Raw genomic sequence first — 13,567 nt, 5'->3', positions numbered from 1 at the left:
CGTTAAGATGGAGGTGGCGAGTGGCTGGGGTATTTGCGTTAGGCACGTGTGTATTTGCTCGACAACTGGGAAGCAGCGCAAGCTTACGCTTTCGCCAAAATACCATCTCCGTCATGCCTTGGGCGTTAAAGCTTTCAATAAACACACGGGATTGTGTACCTTTGTCTCGAGCGCGGAACGCTCGCCTGCGGAGATTCGGACCGGTGGGTTAAGGCTCACGATTTCGTGGTGTTAGAGGTCCAGAGATTCTAAGCGAGAGTTCTCGCTGAGGTCCATGGCAACTAGTGGTTTGGGCGCTGAGCCGGGGATGGGTCAGCCGTCTCGCAGTGGTGTGGGCAGCCAGGGGTCGCGGACCCGAGGAGGGAACTGTCTCGCAGTGGTGTGGGCAGCCGGGGGTCGTGGCTCCCGGCTCTCTTTTGTCCCGAGCCGTGCCGGTGACGTCTGGCTGACGACAGTCCTGGGGTGTCACGTGACTCATGTCTATGGGCCTGTGCATGTTTTAGAATCAGGATCAGCATCTGTACTCTGTGATGTTTTTTCGTTGAGTTGCTCGAGCTTTCCAATTGCCAGGACAGCTATGCAGGTCGGCCAGCAACAAAACACCTTTTGATGCACGCCGAGTGAGCCTCAAGGCAGAGTCTGTTGAAGCGAATGTTCCACATTTATATGGGGTTTCGAACTGAAATCGTCATCTCGGGCAACTTTCGATGCTGTTCAAAATCCTTCCCTCCTTAAGACCTAGGCCACTCTAGTTTCTGAGCTACACAGCCGCGAAAACGGGAAAAGGTTTACCGGGATAGTATTTCAAAGTCCCCTTGGCATTCGTAACGTCATTATAACGTCATTCAAATCCTGCCCTTTCATGAGCCATGCGGGGATCAAGCCAAAATATGTCATGGTTGTGGCATTCATATTTGGCGTTCGTGAGCGCGATTTCCACATATAACGCCCACCAATTGGCTCTCAATCAATTTTGTGCAAGGTGCGATGATGTAATTCAACCATGACGCATTGAGAAGCATATTTACTTAACAGAGAATCGTGCTGTCTAAAGCATCCTTTTCCACTTGAAAAGTATACCAATAGTTGTGAGTGATCTTGTTTCGCCATATTTGATGCTTGCTTCAATATCTTTAAATGTGAAACATTCTCCCGCCATCACAAAGAACAGCTCTTTGCTTATATGCAGACAATGTTACTCCCGGAGTAAAATGGTGAATTTACTGGGTCATTTCCGCCATTCGCCTAATGCGGCACTCAGGCGCCGTTGAACACCCGCGAGACGGGTGCGATGTTAGGAGTAGAGCGCGCCATCCTTACCCACCCTTGTCCTTCCCAAACTTTACCCCAACTTAGACTCTGATTCAGCATGTCTTCCTCTTCCTTTTCACTGGTATCCGTTCCTCGCCTTTCTCACGACATTCATTCATTGTGAAAGGCCTTTGCGTATCCGCAACACGTGAGCGATGCGCGAATGATTGCATTTTGTGATCCAATGTAAGTGTACATGCAGCTATGGCTGTAACACCTGTAACACCAGCACCTTCGTTCACTCACTTCCTTCGCTCACTCCCACGTTTGAAAAATCTGTACACGGCTAATGAAAAATCCAACCCAGTGTGCAAAAGATTGAAGATTAAAGATCTGGAAATTACGTCACAAGGCAGCAACGTTTGCAAACGCAATAGCTGCTCTTGATGCGAGTGTTGATGGAGAAGGACAGCGGCTTAGGACGACTGTATACCGAGAGTAAACTATCAACGGGAGTTGATTAAATGCTGGCATTGAATGTCCCTGAAGCTACACAATTAGTACTATGCTATAATTCCTTGGACGTCCTCTGATTTGCTCTGATTGGACAGGATTGAATTGTGAGTTAGCACAAGTCATACAGGTACTGGGGAATAGTGTTATTTTCATTCTGACGTTGAAAACGAAGTGATTCGAAACGAACTTAAAACGTGAAGTGATTCCTGCTACGAAAATCAGCGTCAGGCAGCTTGGGTTAGGCATTCAGAACGGTCGATCATCGCGAATCGTAAATCCATCGAATCTAACAATCCAATCCAATGAACCTAATTCAATAAATCCATTCGTGACATGTGAACCGACCAATCCGGCCCGCGCGTGGCGTTCGCGCGTGGCGGCCCGAGCGTGGCGGCCCGAGCGTGGCGGCCTGCGCGTGGTGGCCCGAACGTGGCGATTCGCGCGTGGTGGCCCGAGCGTGGCGGCTCGAGCGTGGTGGCCCGAGTGTGGCGGCTCGCGCGTGGCGGCTCGCGCGTGGCGGTCTGATCGCCCCAGCTGGCGCCACGGAGCAGTTGCGGAGGCCATCACAGACGACGCATCCCGCTCTAGTCGTTCCGATGAAGGAAGTCGACTGCTTTGAGGTACCGCGGCACCAGACCCGGCCAGGACTGGGCCGGCTTTCGCCTAGAGAGACTGAATTAATTGGGCTGGTTCCCAAAAGGATCGGGGCCCACAAAAAAACTCGCGAACGCTGTGATTTCTGGGACGCGCAGAAAATCGCAGTTTGATAAGCATATTCTGCATCAGCAAACCTAGAACTGTGGCAACATTACTTTTCCATCATTACTTCGGCTTATTGTGTACGTCGTGCCAGGAATACTGCGCCGCAATGCTACTACACGTGACTTCCTCTCATAACACCCATATCGACGACAAAGCTCTGCAGAATGTTGCGGCATAAAGTGTGAACGGCTTTAACGAAGGGGATTTTTAAGCAGGGAACTTAGCCCCAACCTTCCATGGAGCGCCGCAAACATGGTGCGTTCGGTAAGACACCACCTGAGTTAAGGATCCACCAGCGCAATACCCGATGAGGTAGACCCTGTAAGACCGTCAGGAAAGACCCGCCAGTCAACGGAGCATCGAAACAGCAAGAGAATCATTGCAGTCAGAGTTCTGGGACTTTTAAAGGTGGGAAACCAATGAATGGGCCGAGTGATAATGGTAGTTCAGGGGACTTTGAGTGTTCAGCCAGGTCGACGAGTCCTTCAAGACGGCGGAGTTGATGTGAGCCAGATAGCACATCAGGCACGTGCGTACGGAAGTAAATGCTACCGACCATGTATGTCACGACGGAGTAGAGGACTAGATAATGGTTCGAGTCAGCTAGCGTCCCCCCCCCCCCTCCCGTGGTGTTTGAAACCACGGGCTGGGTGGTAATGAGTGTCGGTGATAAGAGGTTGGGTGTAAAACTTTACATAGAGGGGGAAATCAAATACTTGTAAAGGGCGCTTAATGCACGGCCTGAGTTCACCCGCATCTCCAAAAGTTTCTTCTTCTTCTTCTCCGCATCATCCTCTAACAGGCTGGGAGAACGTCCAAACGCTTCACAAATCCGGCTGAGCCGCGTCTGGGGCGGGGAAGGGAGGGGGGGGGAGGGAGGGAGCTGACGTGAGTGCCGAGTCATCCCTCGCCTCTCGCCCGGACAGCGGCTGTGTCCAGCGGGGCTCCTCAGCCTCCCCGGAGCACCGTCTCGGTCCGGAGCAGCCATCTGGCCCGGCCGGCTGGCGGTCGCCGCCGTCCGACCACCAGTGGAAGCGTGTCGCCGGCCGGGAATTTCTAATGGAGCCGGGCCCCCGCGGCTGGCAGCTTTCGGGTCAGCATTTCTCTGGCTCAAAAATAGAAAGCCGACGCCGCCAGCGGCGTGAGACTGCGCCGGCTGACGGCGATCCGGGCACGTCCGCTCGTAATGAGCCGCGCTCCAGTTGGCTCCCTGGCTGCATACAATGTCGAGCTAGCCTCCACCGTGTCCAGCCGGATAGCCGACTGCACCTCGATGGTCCGGCTGTGTTCAGGTAGGCTTTCCCTAACGACAGCCAAGCAGCTTTCTGACTGCGATCGAACTATCCGCTCACCTGGCTGTGCACAGACAGACCGATGGCTGCACCCAGCACTGGTCAGACTGGGCGTAGACGGCTCCAGACCAGACCGGCATGCAGCGGGCCCGAACTTATATTCCGACTTAGCACAGCCATCCGACTATTGGCGCAGAGAGCCCGCTGGCTCTGGCAAGACGCACCTGGCTGCGACTCTGACCATACACCTCAGGCCACCGTCTGCGTGGGTGGTGCCGGGTTCGCGGACCGCCGACGGGTGGGGGAGGGGGGAGGGGGGGAACGGCGTGACGCCTAACGACTGTCTGCATCATAATGTGGACCGAAACTTGCCCACGGTAAAAGCCTCAGGTTGGCATAGGTTAGAAAGTTCTCTCGCGCCCGCTCGTGTGAACCTCAGTGAAACACGTGGTGCCGCCAAGAGCAAGAGCCAGAACCCCGCCCGTAGCTCCGAGATCTGCGATCCAGTTCGGCTTGCGTCATTTAATTGGGCTAGCTTGGGTGCAATTACGGGGAAGCGCACAGACCGCTGCCGACGTGGAGAAAAGCCTCGATGGTGAGGTACGTCACAGAGACCGGCGTCACTGGCTCATCGGGGCCTGGCACCGGACCTATCCGGGCCAGACCACGTCACACCAGATCCGTCCTGGATACAGGCACGGACCCCCAGGGCCCAGACTGTCGTGGACAGTTTTCGTCCTCAGGAGGCCACTGCCGGGGAGACCCGAGAGACCGCAGCAGACCCGCCGCCGGGGGGGGGGGGGGGGCACCTGGGGGACCGCGGCAAGCCGGGCTCCGAGGCTATTCTGCCAAGCCCGGATGGGCAGAAACCGCGCCCTAGTCGGCGGCGAAAGTTGACGCGGTAAGGGGAGAAACCCGGAACTGCTGGCCCGATCGATCAGCGCCAGGCCCATGACGGAGAAGGTCTCGGTGGGCGGCCGCCGCTCCCATGACGCCTACCCTCCCCCCTTCCCCTCCCCACACTCTCTCCAGTCGAGCCAGGGTGGCGTAACCTCACCAGTGTCGAACGCGTCCTCTCGCACCGATCACTATCGTAAGACTGCGAGCTCTGCCCCGATGTTCCGACGGGGCTTTTCTAGTCGTTCACGCGTCATACTCGATCAGAGTAATAAAAACATTGTCCGTCGTATATATGAAGAGGAATTTTATTGCCATACTTCCCGTCGCATTGCGGTTTATCACGTCAATTGTGGTCGAGCAGATGCAATAAATAACACAGTAATATCCGAGGCGTCACGTCTGGGGAGGCAGCGGGTAACAACAAACAATCCCTGTCAGAGGCATGAGCAAGAATCAACAAGTACTGGTCAACAAACAAGTCACAGTCTAGCGTTGAGTGGCGGGAGGGTCCGGAGGCCCGGCGCCGCCAGTCGAGGGTTGCTCACACCGAATCCCCCCTCCCCCACGACGTCTCTGAGTCGCGCAACGGCCGTAGTCATGTGTTCGACTAACCGCAGTAGCTACTGACACTACTCGTTACGAATGCATGAATGCTGCGTGGCGCAACTACTAGTGTCTCTACCGCGTAACACGCGGGATGGGTATGAAGATTCGAATGGAGGACTACCCTATGTCATGCGTCACCCGTCCTGCCTGTGCACGTGCGTCTCAGTCGGTCAGTACAAGCACACACTGTCTTCGTCCATTTGGCATTCTGTCACTGGCGTCGTATTCGTCACACGCGTCAATAAATAACTATTAATAAGTTAACAACGGGATCGTTAACAAGCAGCGGACCGGGGAGCCGACGTTCAGAGAGCGTTTGAGCCGTTGTACTTGCTGATGAGGGTCTTCATGCTGAACTCGCAGCCGGCGAAGTGGTCGGCGCAGCTCTTCTCGCTTGTCCGGCCCTTGTTGGCGGCGTCCAGGTACTCATCCAGCAGCATGCGGAGCTCGGAGGGCAGGTTGAGCAGCTCCATGTACTGCAGGTAGCTGCCGACGGGAGGTGCCGGTCAGTGTCACGCGCCGCCGGCAGATGGCTCCGCCGTCGGCCGGCGTCAGATGGCGCCGTCGCTCGCGAGGCGGTGTAACGGTCGCCGGCAGCGGGCCAGCTGGGGCGCCGATGGGCGCCGGGGTGACGCGCCGGCTGGACACCTGACCCAGATGGAGGCTCGTACCCGGCCCCGGCTCAGAAGTGGACCGGCGCCGGGTCGCACCGGCGCGAAAGCGTTACGTTCGTTCAGCCCCGTGACCGCCGGGCGCCGGCGGTAAACCAGCCGCACCCGTGAGCCCGTTCCGGACTAATTAGCCGCTACCTGAGCCGGATAGACATCGAACGCATTTTCCCGCCCCACTCTTTGAGGCTAGCAAAATAGGGAATGGGCCGCCCGAAGAACGCAAGAGCCGCGAGGCGCGGAGGATTTTCAGCGGCATGCCTTGCAGCATGGTGCACGGCTCACCTGAAGGCGTCGTTCATCTTGCGCGCGGTGGTGCCCCAGGAGTTCTCGTTCTGGTGCAGCTCGCACACCAGGCGCTGCTGGCACTCCAGGCTGGTGGCGTCGAACTTCCGGTACACCTGCGTGCGGCGGCGTCACGTCAGAGCCGGGTTCAGTGCGGCAAAAACGGCGCCGGCGGGCCTGCTGCTCCGGCGCGGACGTCACGCACGCGCGGCGCGGCACGAAGCGATTGTAACCTTGACAGTGGGCGGGAACAACGGGAGGCGTGCGAAGGGCGGCACGCCAAAACTGGAACCCACCTCCTCCATCATGGCGATCCAGTCGAGCACGGACATCTTGTCCCAGATGGCGGAGTACGGGTCAGCAGACCTGAGGTCACAGCGTGGCGTCACAATGCTGGGAGGAACGGCACGCTCCGTCGTACTTGAGCGAGGTACGTTACTGTGAGGCTCGAAATCAACATTCAGATGTGCAAGTGGAAAAGCTTGTCTTCTTAATTTGACTATGAAAACAAGTGTAAAAGTTGGATCGGAGAACTTAGGCTTGAAAGCGATGCTCTATGTAACAAACAAAAAAAATCTGTAAGTTTGCAGAAAATATGCCGACAAGTAACAAAAAAAACGACACAGAATAAAGCGCACACGAAGCAGTATTAAGCAGCCAGTAAGCAGCGAGTTACTCAGTGTTACTGCCACAACACTGAAAGCGCTATTCTACAGAGCGGTACCCGGCCGTGGCGCGGCTGCGCCGCTACCACAGCTGCTAGTTTGCGGCCATGCGCCCCTCCACCCAGTCAGCGGGACACTCTACCTGCCGCTGGCACGGGCCCGTCCCGGCTGCAGATCAGAGGCGTGTTAGAATATGCGTCGCCCGTGCCGAAGGCGACCTGGTCGCAGACGGGCGGGGCAGGCTGTACAGACGCGGCCGGGACCAGGCCAGGTGAGGCGGACCGCGCCGGTGGCGGTGGCGCTGTACAGGGTTGGCCGGAGGACGCGGGTCACGCCCTGAGGCGGCGCGAGGCGGACGCGGCCGTATCGACGCAGCGGCTATGTACACTGTACATCGTGGTTCTAGATTAGTGGCGCTTTCCGCTCGCTCCCCTCCTCCCTCCCCACCCCTGGTCGGCCAGCGCGCGCTCTTCTCGTACGTTTGGTTAGCCGTGACAACTGTGCTACGGCCTCGACAGGCGTGCTGAGTCAGTCGACACGAGCAACACGCAGGCTGAGGCTTACCTGCCCAGATTGAACGAGCCCAACTGGCCGTTTACCAGCGCGTATACCAAGTACACGGCCAGCCCGATGGCTGCCAGAATAAAGACGCCGGCGGCGATCTTTTGCACGACGCAACCCGTGTCGCCGCCGGGGCAGGAGAACAGGTTGGCGGGGTTCAGCGCGCTGCCGATGGAGCTGAACAGGCGAGAGGTGTCGCCGTCGGACGCCGACGGGGCGCTGACCGACGCCGGGTAGGCGCTGTAGGGGTACGGGTACGGGTAGGGCGGGAAGGCGGAGTAGGGCGGGTAGGCGGCGTAGTCAGGGAAGGCGGTCTGCTCGGCGCCGGCCGGCAGCTCGGCCACGTACGACCCGGAGGCGGCCGGGCCGAGCGCGGACAGGTCGGCCCGCGACACGGGGCTGGCGACGGCCGACTCTACCGCGGAGCTGCCGAGCTCGGCGGCCGACCACGTGCCGCGCGCCGCGCACGCTGCCCACAGCAGCTGTACAAGGAGTCCGGCGCGCAGCTGCCTGTACATGCTACGAAAAGAAGGAGGCGGTTAGCGCGTCGGCGCCGGGGCTTTTGGTCGCGTCATCAGTGCGTCAACGGGTGCGCAGCCGTGACGTTAGCGGTTGTCGCGCGCTCGCGCTATGTACAGATGGAGGGCGTATGTACAGCTCGGTCTGTACCTGGCCTGATATCCGGAGTAGGAGGAGCCGCCGCTATGTCCGGCGCCGTACCCGCCGGAGTGGTAGCCGCCATAGCCGCCACCCCCGACCGCCAGTTTAGGCGCCAGGGAGGAGACGAGCAGCCAGATGCCGATGCCGAGGAGGGTGAGGATCACCAGGAAGCCGATCCCGGCCAAAAGGGCCGTGGCGTCGATGGGGATCAGCGCGCCGGTGGAGTTGAAGAAGAGGAAGCGGGGATCGAGCTCTTCCTGCAGAGGGTCAGCGACCTCGAAGGCGCTCGCGGTCGCCGCGCAAAGGAGGACGAGGGTCAACGACTGGGACATGACGCCTGGAAATGAAGACTGCGTGAAAATCGGGTGCCGGGCTGGCGCCGAGGAGGGGATATGTACAGGGAGGTCATCCTCAGGTCAGCCTCAGCACACACGACACATATCCGAACACGCCGCACGGCAGCGGGAGCCAAGCGCGCCCCGCACCAGCGAGAGCACTCACCTGCGCTGTCGGTAGCCCGAGTCGTCGTAGTCATACGAGTACCCCGACGTGTCAAGCTTATCGTACCCGGCACCGCCGCCGCCGCCTTTTATCCGTCGGAACAGCTCGGAGAGGAAGGAGATGAGGGGCGGTATGAAGAGCAGCAGGGTCGCCAAGCCGGTCAGAGCGAAGCCCAGAGACAGGACGTCAATGGAGACGTTAGTGAGGACTGACGTCGACTGGCGGCCAGTCGAGGTCGAGAGGACAGCGGCCGGCGCGGAGAGGTCGGCCGCTGTGTGGGCAAGGCCGCTGAGGGCGGCGGTTAGCGCATTCACTCTCCTCATGGTGTGTTGTTAGTCTGTAAGGAGTGGAGATCGGGAGCATGTTAGTATGTGACGGCTGGAGGTCAGTCACGCGCTCGGGCAGGTCGGTCGCCACGCGCACGCCACGTCACAGCTGTTAGTGAGACACGATGAATGTTAGAGAACGCCAGGCTGGCGGCCCGAGGCATGCGGGGTGGAGCGGGTCTCAGGAGGCGCCTCCGAGCTGATGCAGATCGGCCACGACTTACCTCTCTCCTGCTGCTGCGCCTCTCCCTCCCTCCCTCCCGGTCCCGGGGCTGCGGGCGGGCGGGCGGCTGACTGCGCTGGCTGGGGCACCCTCCGCGGCAGCCGTGTACGTACGCGGAGCGGGCTGAGTAGCCCGAGTGGCCGCTGCCGCCGCCGGAGTAGCCCGTCTCCCCGGTGTCCCCGCTCAAGAGGAAGACCAGGTAGGCCAGGCCGGCGAGCAGCAGCAGACCAGCCACGCCAGCCAGGATGGAAGCGTACAGCGACGTCAGACTAATCGTCACACCCGTCGTGTTGCCCAGGAAGAAAAAGCGGGGCTCGACGCCTGTCGGGCTCTGCGTGGTAGCACCCTGCGCCGCGGCGGCAGCCACAAGCGCACACAGCCACAAATGAGCGTACATGCTGTTATCTGCAACAGCGGCACACATGCGGGAGAGGTCAGGCCGGTACGTACGCGTCAGAGGAGCGGGCACTGTAGCCGCTGGTGCCGGAGTCGGCATACCCGCTATAGTCGCTGTACCCGGTCCCCGAGTTGCCCAACAACAGGTAAGCGAGGTAGGCGAGGCCGGCGAGCAGGGCCAGCCCGGCCAGAACCGCCAGCGCGCCCGCGATCAACGAGTTCAGACCGATAGTCAGGTTCGTGTTGTTGTTGTTGAAAAAAAATGCGCGGGTCGGCCGCGAGGTCTTGGTCGGCGGGCTCAACGGCCCCCTGGGCCAGCGCCGAGGCGCACAGGGCTGCGAGGAGGATGTGCTGCAACATGGCTTAGCTTCCTGTGAACAGCGAGCGGTTGTGTGGGCTGCTGGCTGGCCGACGGAAGGCTGCCAGAGCTGGACGAGGCCGCCGCCGAGGCCGGACAGGCACTGCCGGCGGCGCGTGCTGGCTGCACGTCCCTGCCTCCCGGCAAGGCGAGGGAGCTAACCCGAGGGCTGAGCGGGATAGTGTTTGATGCGGAAATGTTGTCGACCGTGGGTCGAGTGAAGCCGTGAGACCAAAGCAATCTTCCGCTGATGGTCCTGTGAGTCGATGTCGATGTGATGCTGTGATCGTCGATGTCGATGTCGATGTGATCCTACACCGATGTAATGTCGCGGAGAATTGCGATGCACCCTCCGGCTGACTGCATGCCAAGTCGTAGCGAGAGCCGAATTCGCACCCTCCATCGGTGCCGGCATCTCCATGAGGGCGTCCTGCCATCACCCTGTTGTTGGAGTGTGGGGCGCTGTTCGCTCGCCGCCTTACCTGTCGATATGGTGTTGTTTAGTCTGTAGGCGTAGGGGGGCGGGCAGCAGCGTGCGGTGCCGCCCGCCGCCCGGTCCATGTCCCCGCCACCTCCCTGTTACGCCGCCGGTCGGCGGCTGGGTGTATACGTACGCGGCAGCCCTGGCCGAGCCGTAGGAGCTGTACGAGGAGCCCGAGTAGCCGGTGTCGGCGCCCCCGCCCGAGCCGAACAGGAAGAAGGCCAGCAGGGCGGCCAGCAGGCCCAGGGCCAGCAGGGCGAACAGGCCGTAGATCAGCGAGGTGAAGGATACGGACAGCGAGGTGGAGTTGGAGTTGATAAAGAAGAAGCGGGGATCGGGCTCAGCCTCGTCGTAAACATTGCTAAGCTCGTTGGCGTGTGCGGTGGCCGCAACGAGCAACACCACGAGCGCGCACAGAGTACGGTTCATTCTGAACGGTCCTGCAAGTGCACAAGATACGGTTGAGGCGCTATGTGCAGGTCTGTGCGCCACGCGCACGCACGAGCCGATGTTAGAGGCGGCGCGGCGGCGGCTCATTGGGCTGGGGTCAGCCCGTTACCGGGCCAGTGGGCTGGCGGCCGGTAACGGGACTGCGCCGCACCGGTCACCGAACCCGCCGCAACCTTCGCCCACGGCCGCGGCCGCCACCCACTGACTCCTTGCCCCCGCCCGGTCAGTGTGTCGTGAGGACACGGCGGCCGGGCGGAGGCGAGCGGCCGGCGGTGGCGGGGCCCGTACGCCAGCGCGAAAGTGCACTGGCACACTCCGCCTGGCCTGAAGGGACGCAGCCGGGCGGGACGGGCGGGTCCGGGGGCCTCGCCGTCAAATGAGCCGCCATCGCGCCGGCCGGGTGATGGTGTATGTACAGCTTTGTACAGCAGTGCACGGTCACATCGCACGCATAGAAAACGGCACGCTAGAAATAGATCCACGGCAACAAAGGAAATGTTTTTACTTGAGCTCAAGTGGCAAGGACAGTCTCGTAATAATCCAAAGTAAACATGCAATGTTTAACATGGGTGACGTGATATTTTCTATGAATTACCGGATCAGTTCATGTTCTACAATGATGATTTCAGAAAAAAACAATGACCAGAATACTCTTGACACGAAAGACGACAATTTACGATTCAGCCGAAGGTTCCTATATGACAGGTCACACACCAGAGTCATAGGACAGCATCCAAACCTCCACTGATCCCAGGCACATTCCTAGGGAATCCGGTCCCAGTCTCGCTCGGAGTGGTACTGGTCCCGGTCTGGGTCCCACTCGAAGCGGTCCCGGTCCTGGTCTCACTGGGAGTGGTCCCGGTCCCGGTCTTACTCGGAGTGGTTCCGGTCCTGGTCTCACTCGGAGTGGTCCCGGTCCTGGTCTCGCTCTGAGTGGTTCCAGTCCTGGTCTCACTCGGAGTGGTCCCGATCCTGGTCTCGCTCTGAGTGTTCCCAGTCCAGTCCTACTCGGAGTGGTCCCGGCCCCGGTGTCCCTTGGAGGGGTCCCGGTCCCACCGTGCCCGGCAGGAGCCAGCAGTGATCTGACCACGCCTGCTCGGTCGGAGTCGCGACGCATACCACCGCGCCAGTTACGTCCTGGACCGAAGCGACGCAACGACCTCTGCCGCGGGGGGGGGGCGCACGTGCTGAGAAGCGGTCGCGGCATAAGAACTAGCCACACGTAGTGACAGCAGGCTCAGACCGGTAACAACCACTGTCAAGTTCAACCGGTGTCCGGCTATACCGATGATGCAACTGCGGAAGCCGGTTATGACTGAAAGGCCATGGAACTAGCATCATGAATTTGTTAATTTAGTATCCTTGGCTTTGAGTCCGTTCGCAAAGATGCCTGAGCATTTTTGGAACCCATATGCTAATGTCTGGACGTTTGAAATTCGATGCATGTGTCGCTTAGGCGTATAAGACTAAAGGCTCTATTCTTTCGGACTCTGCACGGACAAGCAAACGATTCGTAGAGGTCATGGCAAATCATTAAATTTGACAAGCTTTGAGCGCTTCAACAGCCAATTAACCAAAATTGGGGAGATGAGGAAGCAATAGTTCGGAGCGAGTCTGAATAATAACGTCTACCGATAAATGTACAGTTTTCAAGGCATCTGCACAACCAGGGGTTTGACCGGGCGAATGAAGAGGGGGAGGGAAGGCAGCTTGGCCGAGGCGTCACTGGTCAACACGGCGCACACCAGACGCGGTGGCAGACGGTGCGGCTTTGGTCCGAGTCACTGCAGGCCGCGCCGTCCCACGTCCGCGCACTGGACCGACTCCGACTCCGACTCCGTCTCGGATCGCGGCTCCTCGCTCTCACAGACACGCTCACACACCGGCAGCCACGTACCTGGGTGGCCTAGGCTACTGGATGTGTATCGTAGGGCTGCTTGTGCGGCACTCTGCCTCTTCGGTCGGCGCGGGCCGTTTTATAAGAGGCGCGGCTGGCCCTGTTCACCGCCGCGCCGGCCGCGCCGGTGGCGCCGCTAACCTACAATCGCGCCGGCCGGCGGAGGCTCGGCGCGACGGCAGATGCGACGCGGCCGCGGCGCTGAACGGCGCAGAGCAGGCGGGTGTGGCGAGCGTGGTTCGGTGACAGTGCGCGGGCGGTGGATGAAGGTGAGGTGATGGGCTGGTGATGAGGAGCCCACCGACACACGGGCTCAGTCTTCGTCACGTTCTTAGTTGAACATGTTCGTGCGCAGTATCCGTGATCACGTTGGCATATGAGCGCGTTTCCGTCCGTCTTCGTTGAAAATGTGCTTTGATTTGGCAGAAGTGGTGATGTGCGCCAGGTTCATTTCTGGTGGTTACTTAGTCCTGCACATGGGCGATAACAATCACTATCTTGGCGTATTCAACGTTATGAACATTAAGTTGAACATATGAACAATACACTCAGCTCAGGCCGCACGCCTGAGCTGAGTGTATTATTCCGTGATCGGTCTCACGCGTGTGTCATGAAGTTAAGCTCTCAGCATTTTAGAGTTCCTTTACATCCATTCTCCACTCTGGGAGCATTATGCCTGCGTGCGTATTCATGTCATCAAGTCCCAACATATGACAGTTTATTAAATGGGCTTTCGATATCGTAACAGCCCATTACCTAAAGATGGTTG

The 13,567-nt window shown here is 59.3% G+C and overlaps 1 protein-coding gene across 2 annotated transcripts; it reads right to left on the bottom strand.

Moving 5' to 3' along the window:
- Nucleotides 1–5,005: 5,005 nt before the first annotated feature.
- On the bottom strand, nucleotides 5,006–12,887 carry LOC119102163 (uncharacterized). 2 transcript variants are annotated; one of them, XM_037225513.1, is made up of 5 exons: nucleotides 12,799–12,887; nucleotides 10,585–10,891; nucleotides 6,577–6,646; nucleotides 6,281–6,396; nucleotides 5,006–5,813 (listed from the first exon to the last, which is right to left on the bottom strand). In XM_037225513.1, the coding sequence occupies exons 2-5, from the start codon at nucleotides 10,878–10,880 to the stop codon at nucleotides 5,633–5,635; spliced, it is 663 nt and encodes a 220-aa protein (XP_037081408.1). In that variant the 5' UTR covers nucleotides 10,881–10,891; nucleotides 12,799–12,887; the 3' UTR covers nucleotides 5,006–5,632. The 2 variants fall into 2 exon arrangements, with proteins under 2 accessions (XP_037081408.1, XP_037081407.1); XM_037225512.1 differs by lacking the exon at nucleotides 10,585–10,891 and adding an exon at nucleotides 8,176–8,503.
- Between the last annotated feature and the right edge of the window lie 680 nt (nucleotides 12,888–13,567).

Source organism: Pollicipes pollicipes, unplaced genomic scaffold (genome assembly GCF_011947565.3).
Source record: "Pollicipes pollicipes isolate AB1234 unplaced genomic scaffold, Ppol_2.1 Scaffold_56;HRSCAF=61_pilon_pilon_pilon, whole genome shotgun sequence".
Taxonomy (NCBI): Eukaryota; Metazoa; Arthropoda; class Thecostraca; order Pollicipedomorpha; family Pollicipedidae; genus Pollicipes; species Pollicipes pollicipes.
This window is presented reverse-complemented; position numbering and strand designations above follow the sequence as displayed.

Bases quoted from the DNA above. Each gene is read 5' to 3' on its own strand.
- LOC119102163 (XM_037225512.1), bottom strand. From the start codon at position 8,498: ATGTCCCAGTCGTTGACCCTCGTCCTCCTTTGCGCGGCGACCGCGAGC. The intron at 6,647-8,175 runs GTACAGACCGAG...CTGTGACCTCAG, and splicing joins TACTCCGGATATCAGGCCAG to GTCTGCTGACCCGTACTCCG. The intron at 6,397-6,576 runs GTGGGTTCCAGT...CGCCGCACGCAG, and splicing joins GGATCGCCATGATGGAGGAG to GTGTACCGGAAGTTCGACGC.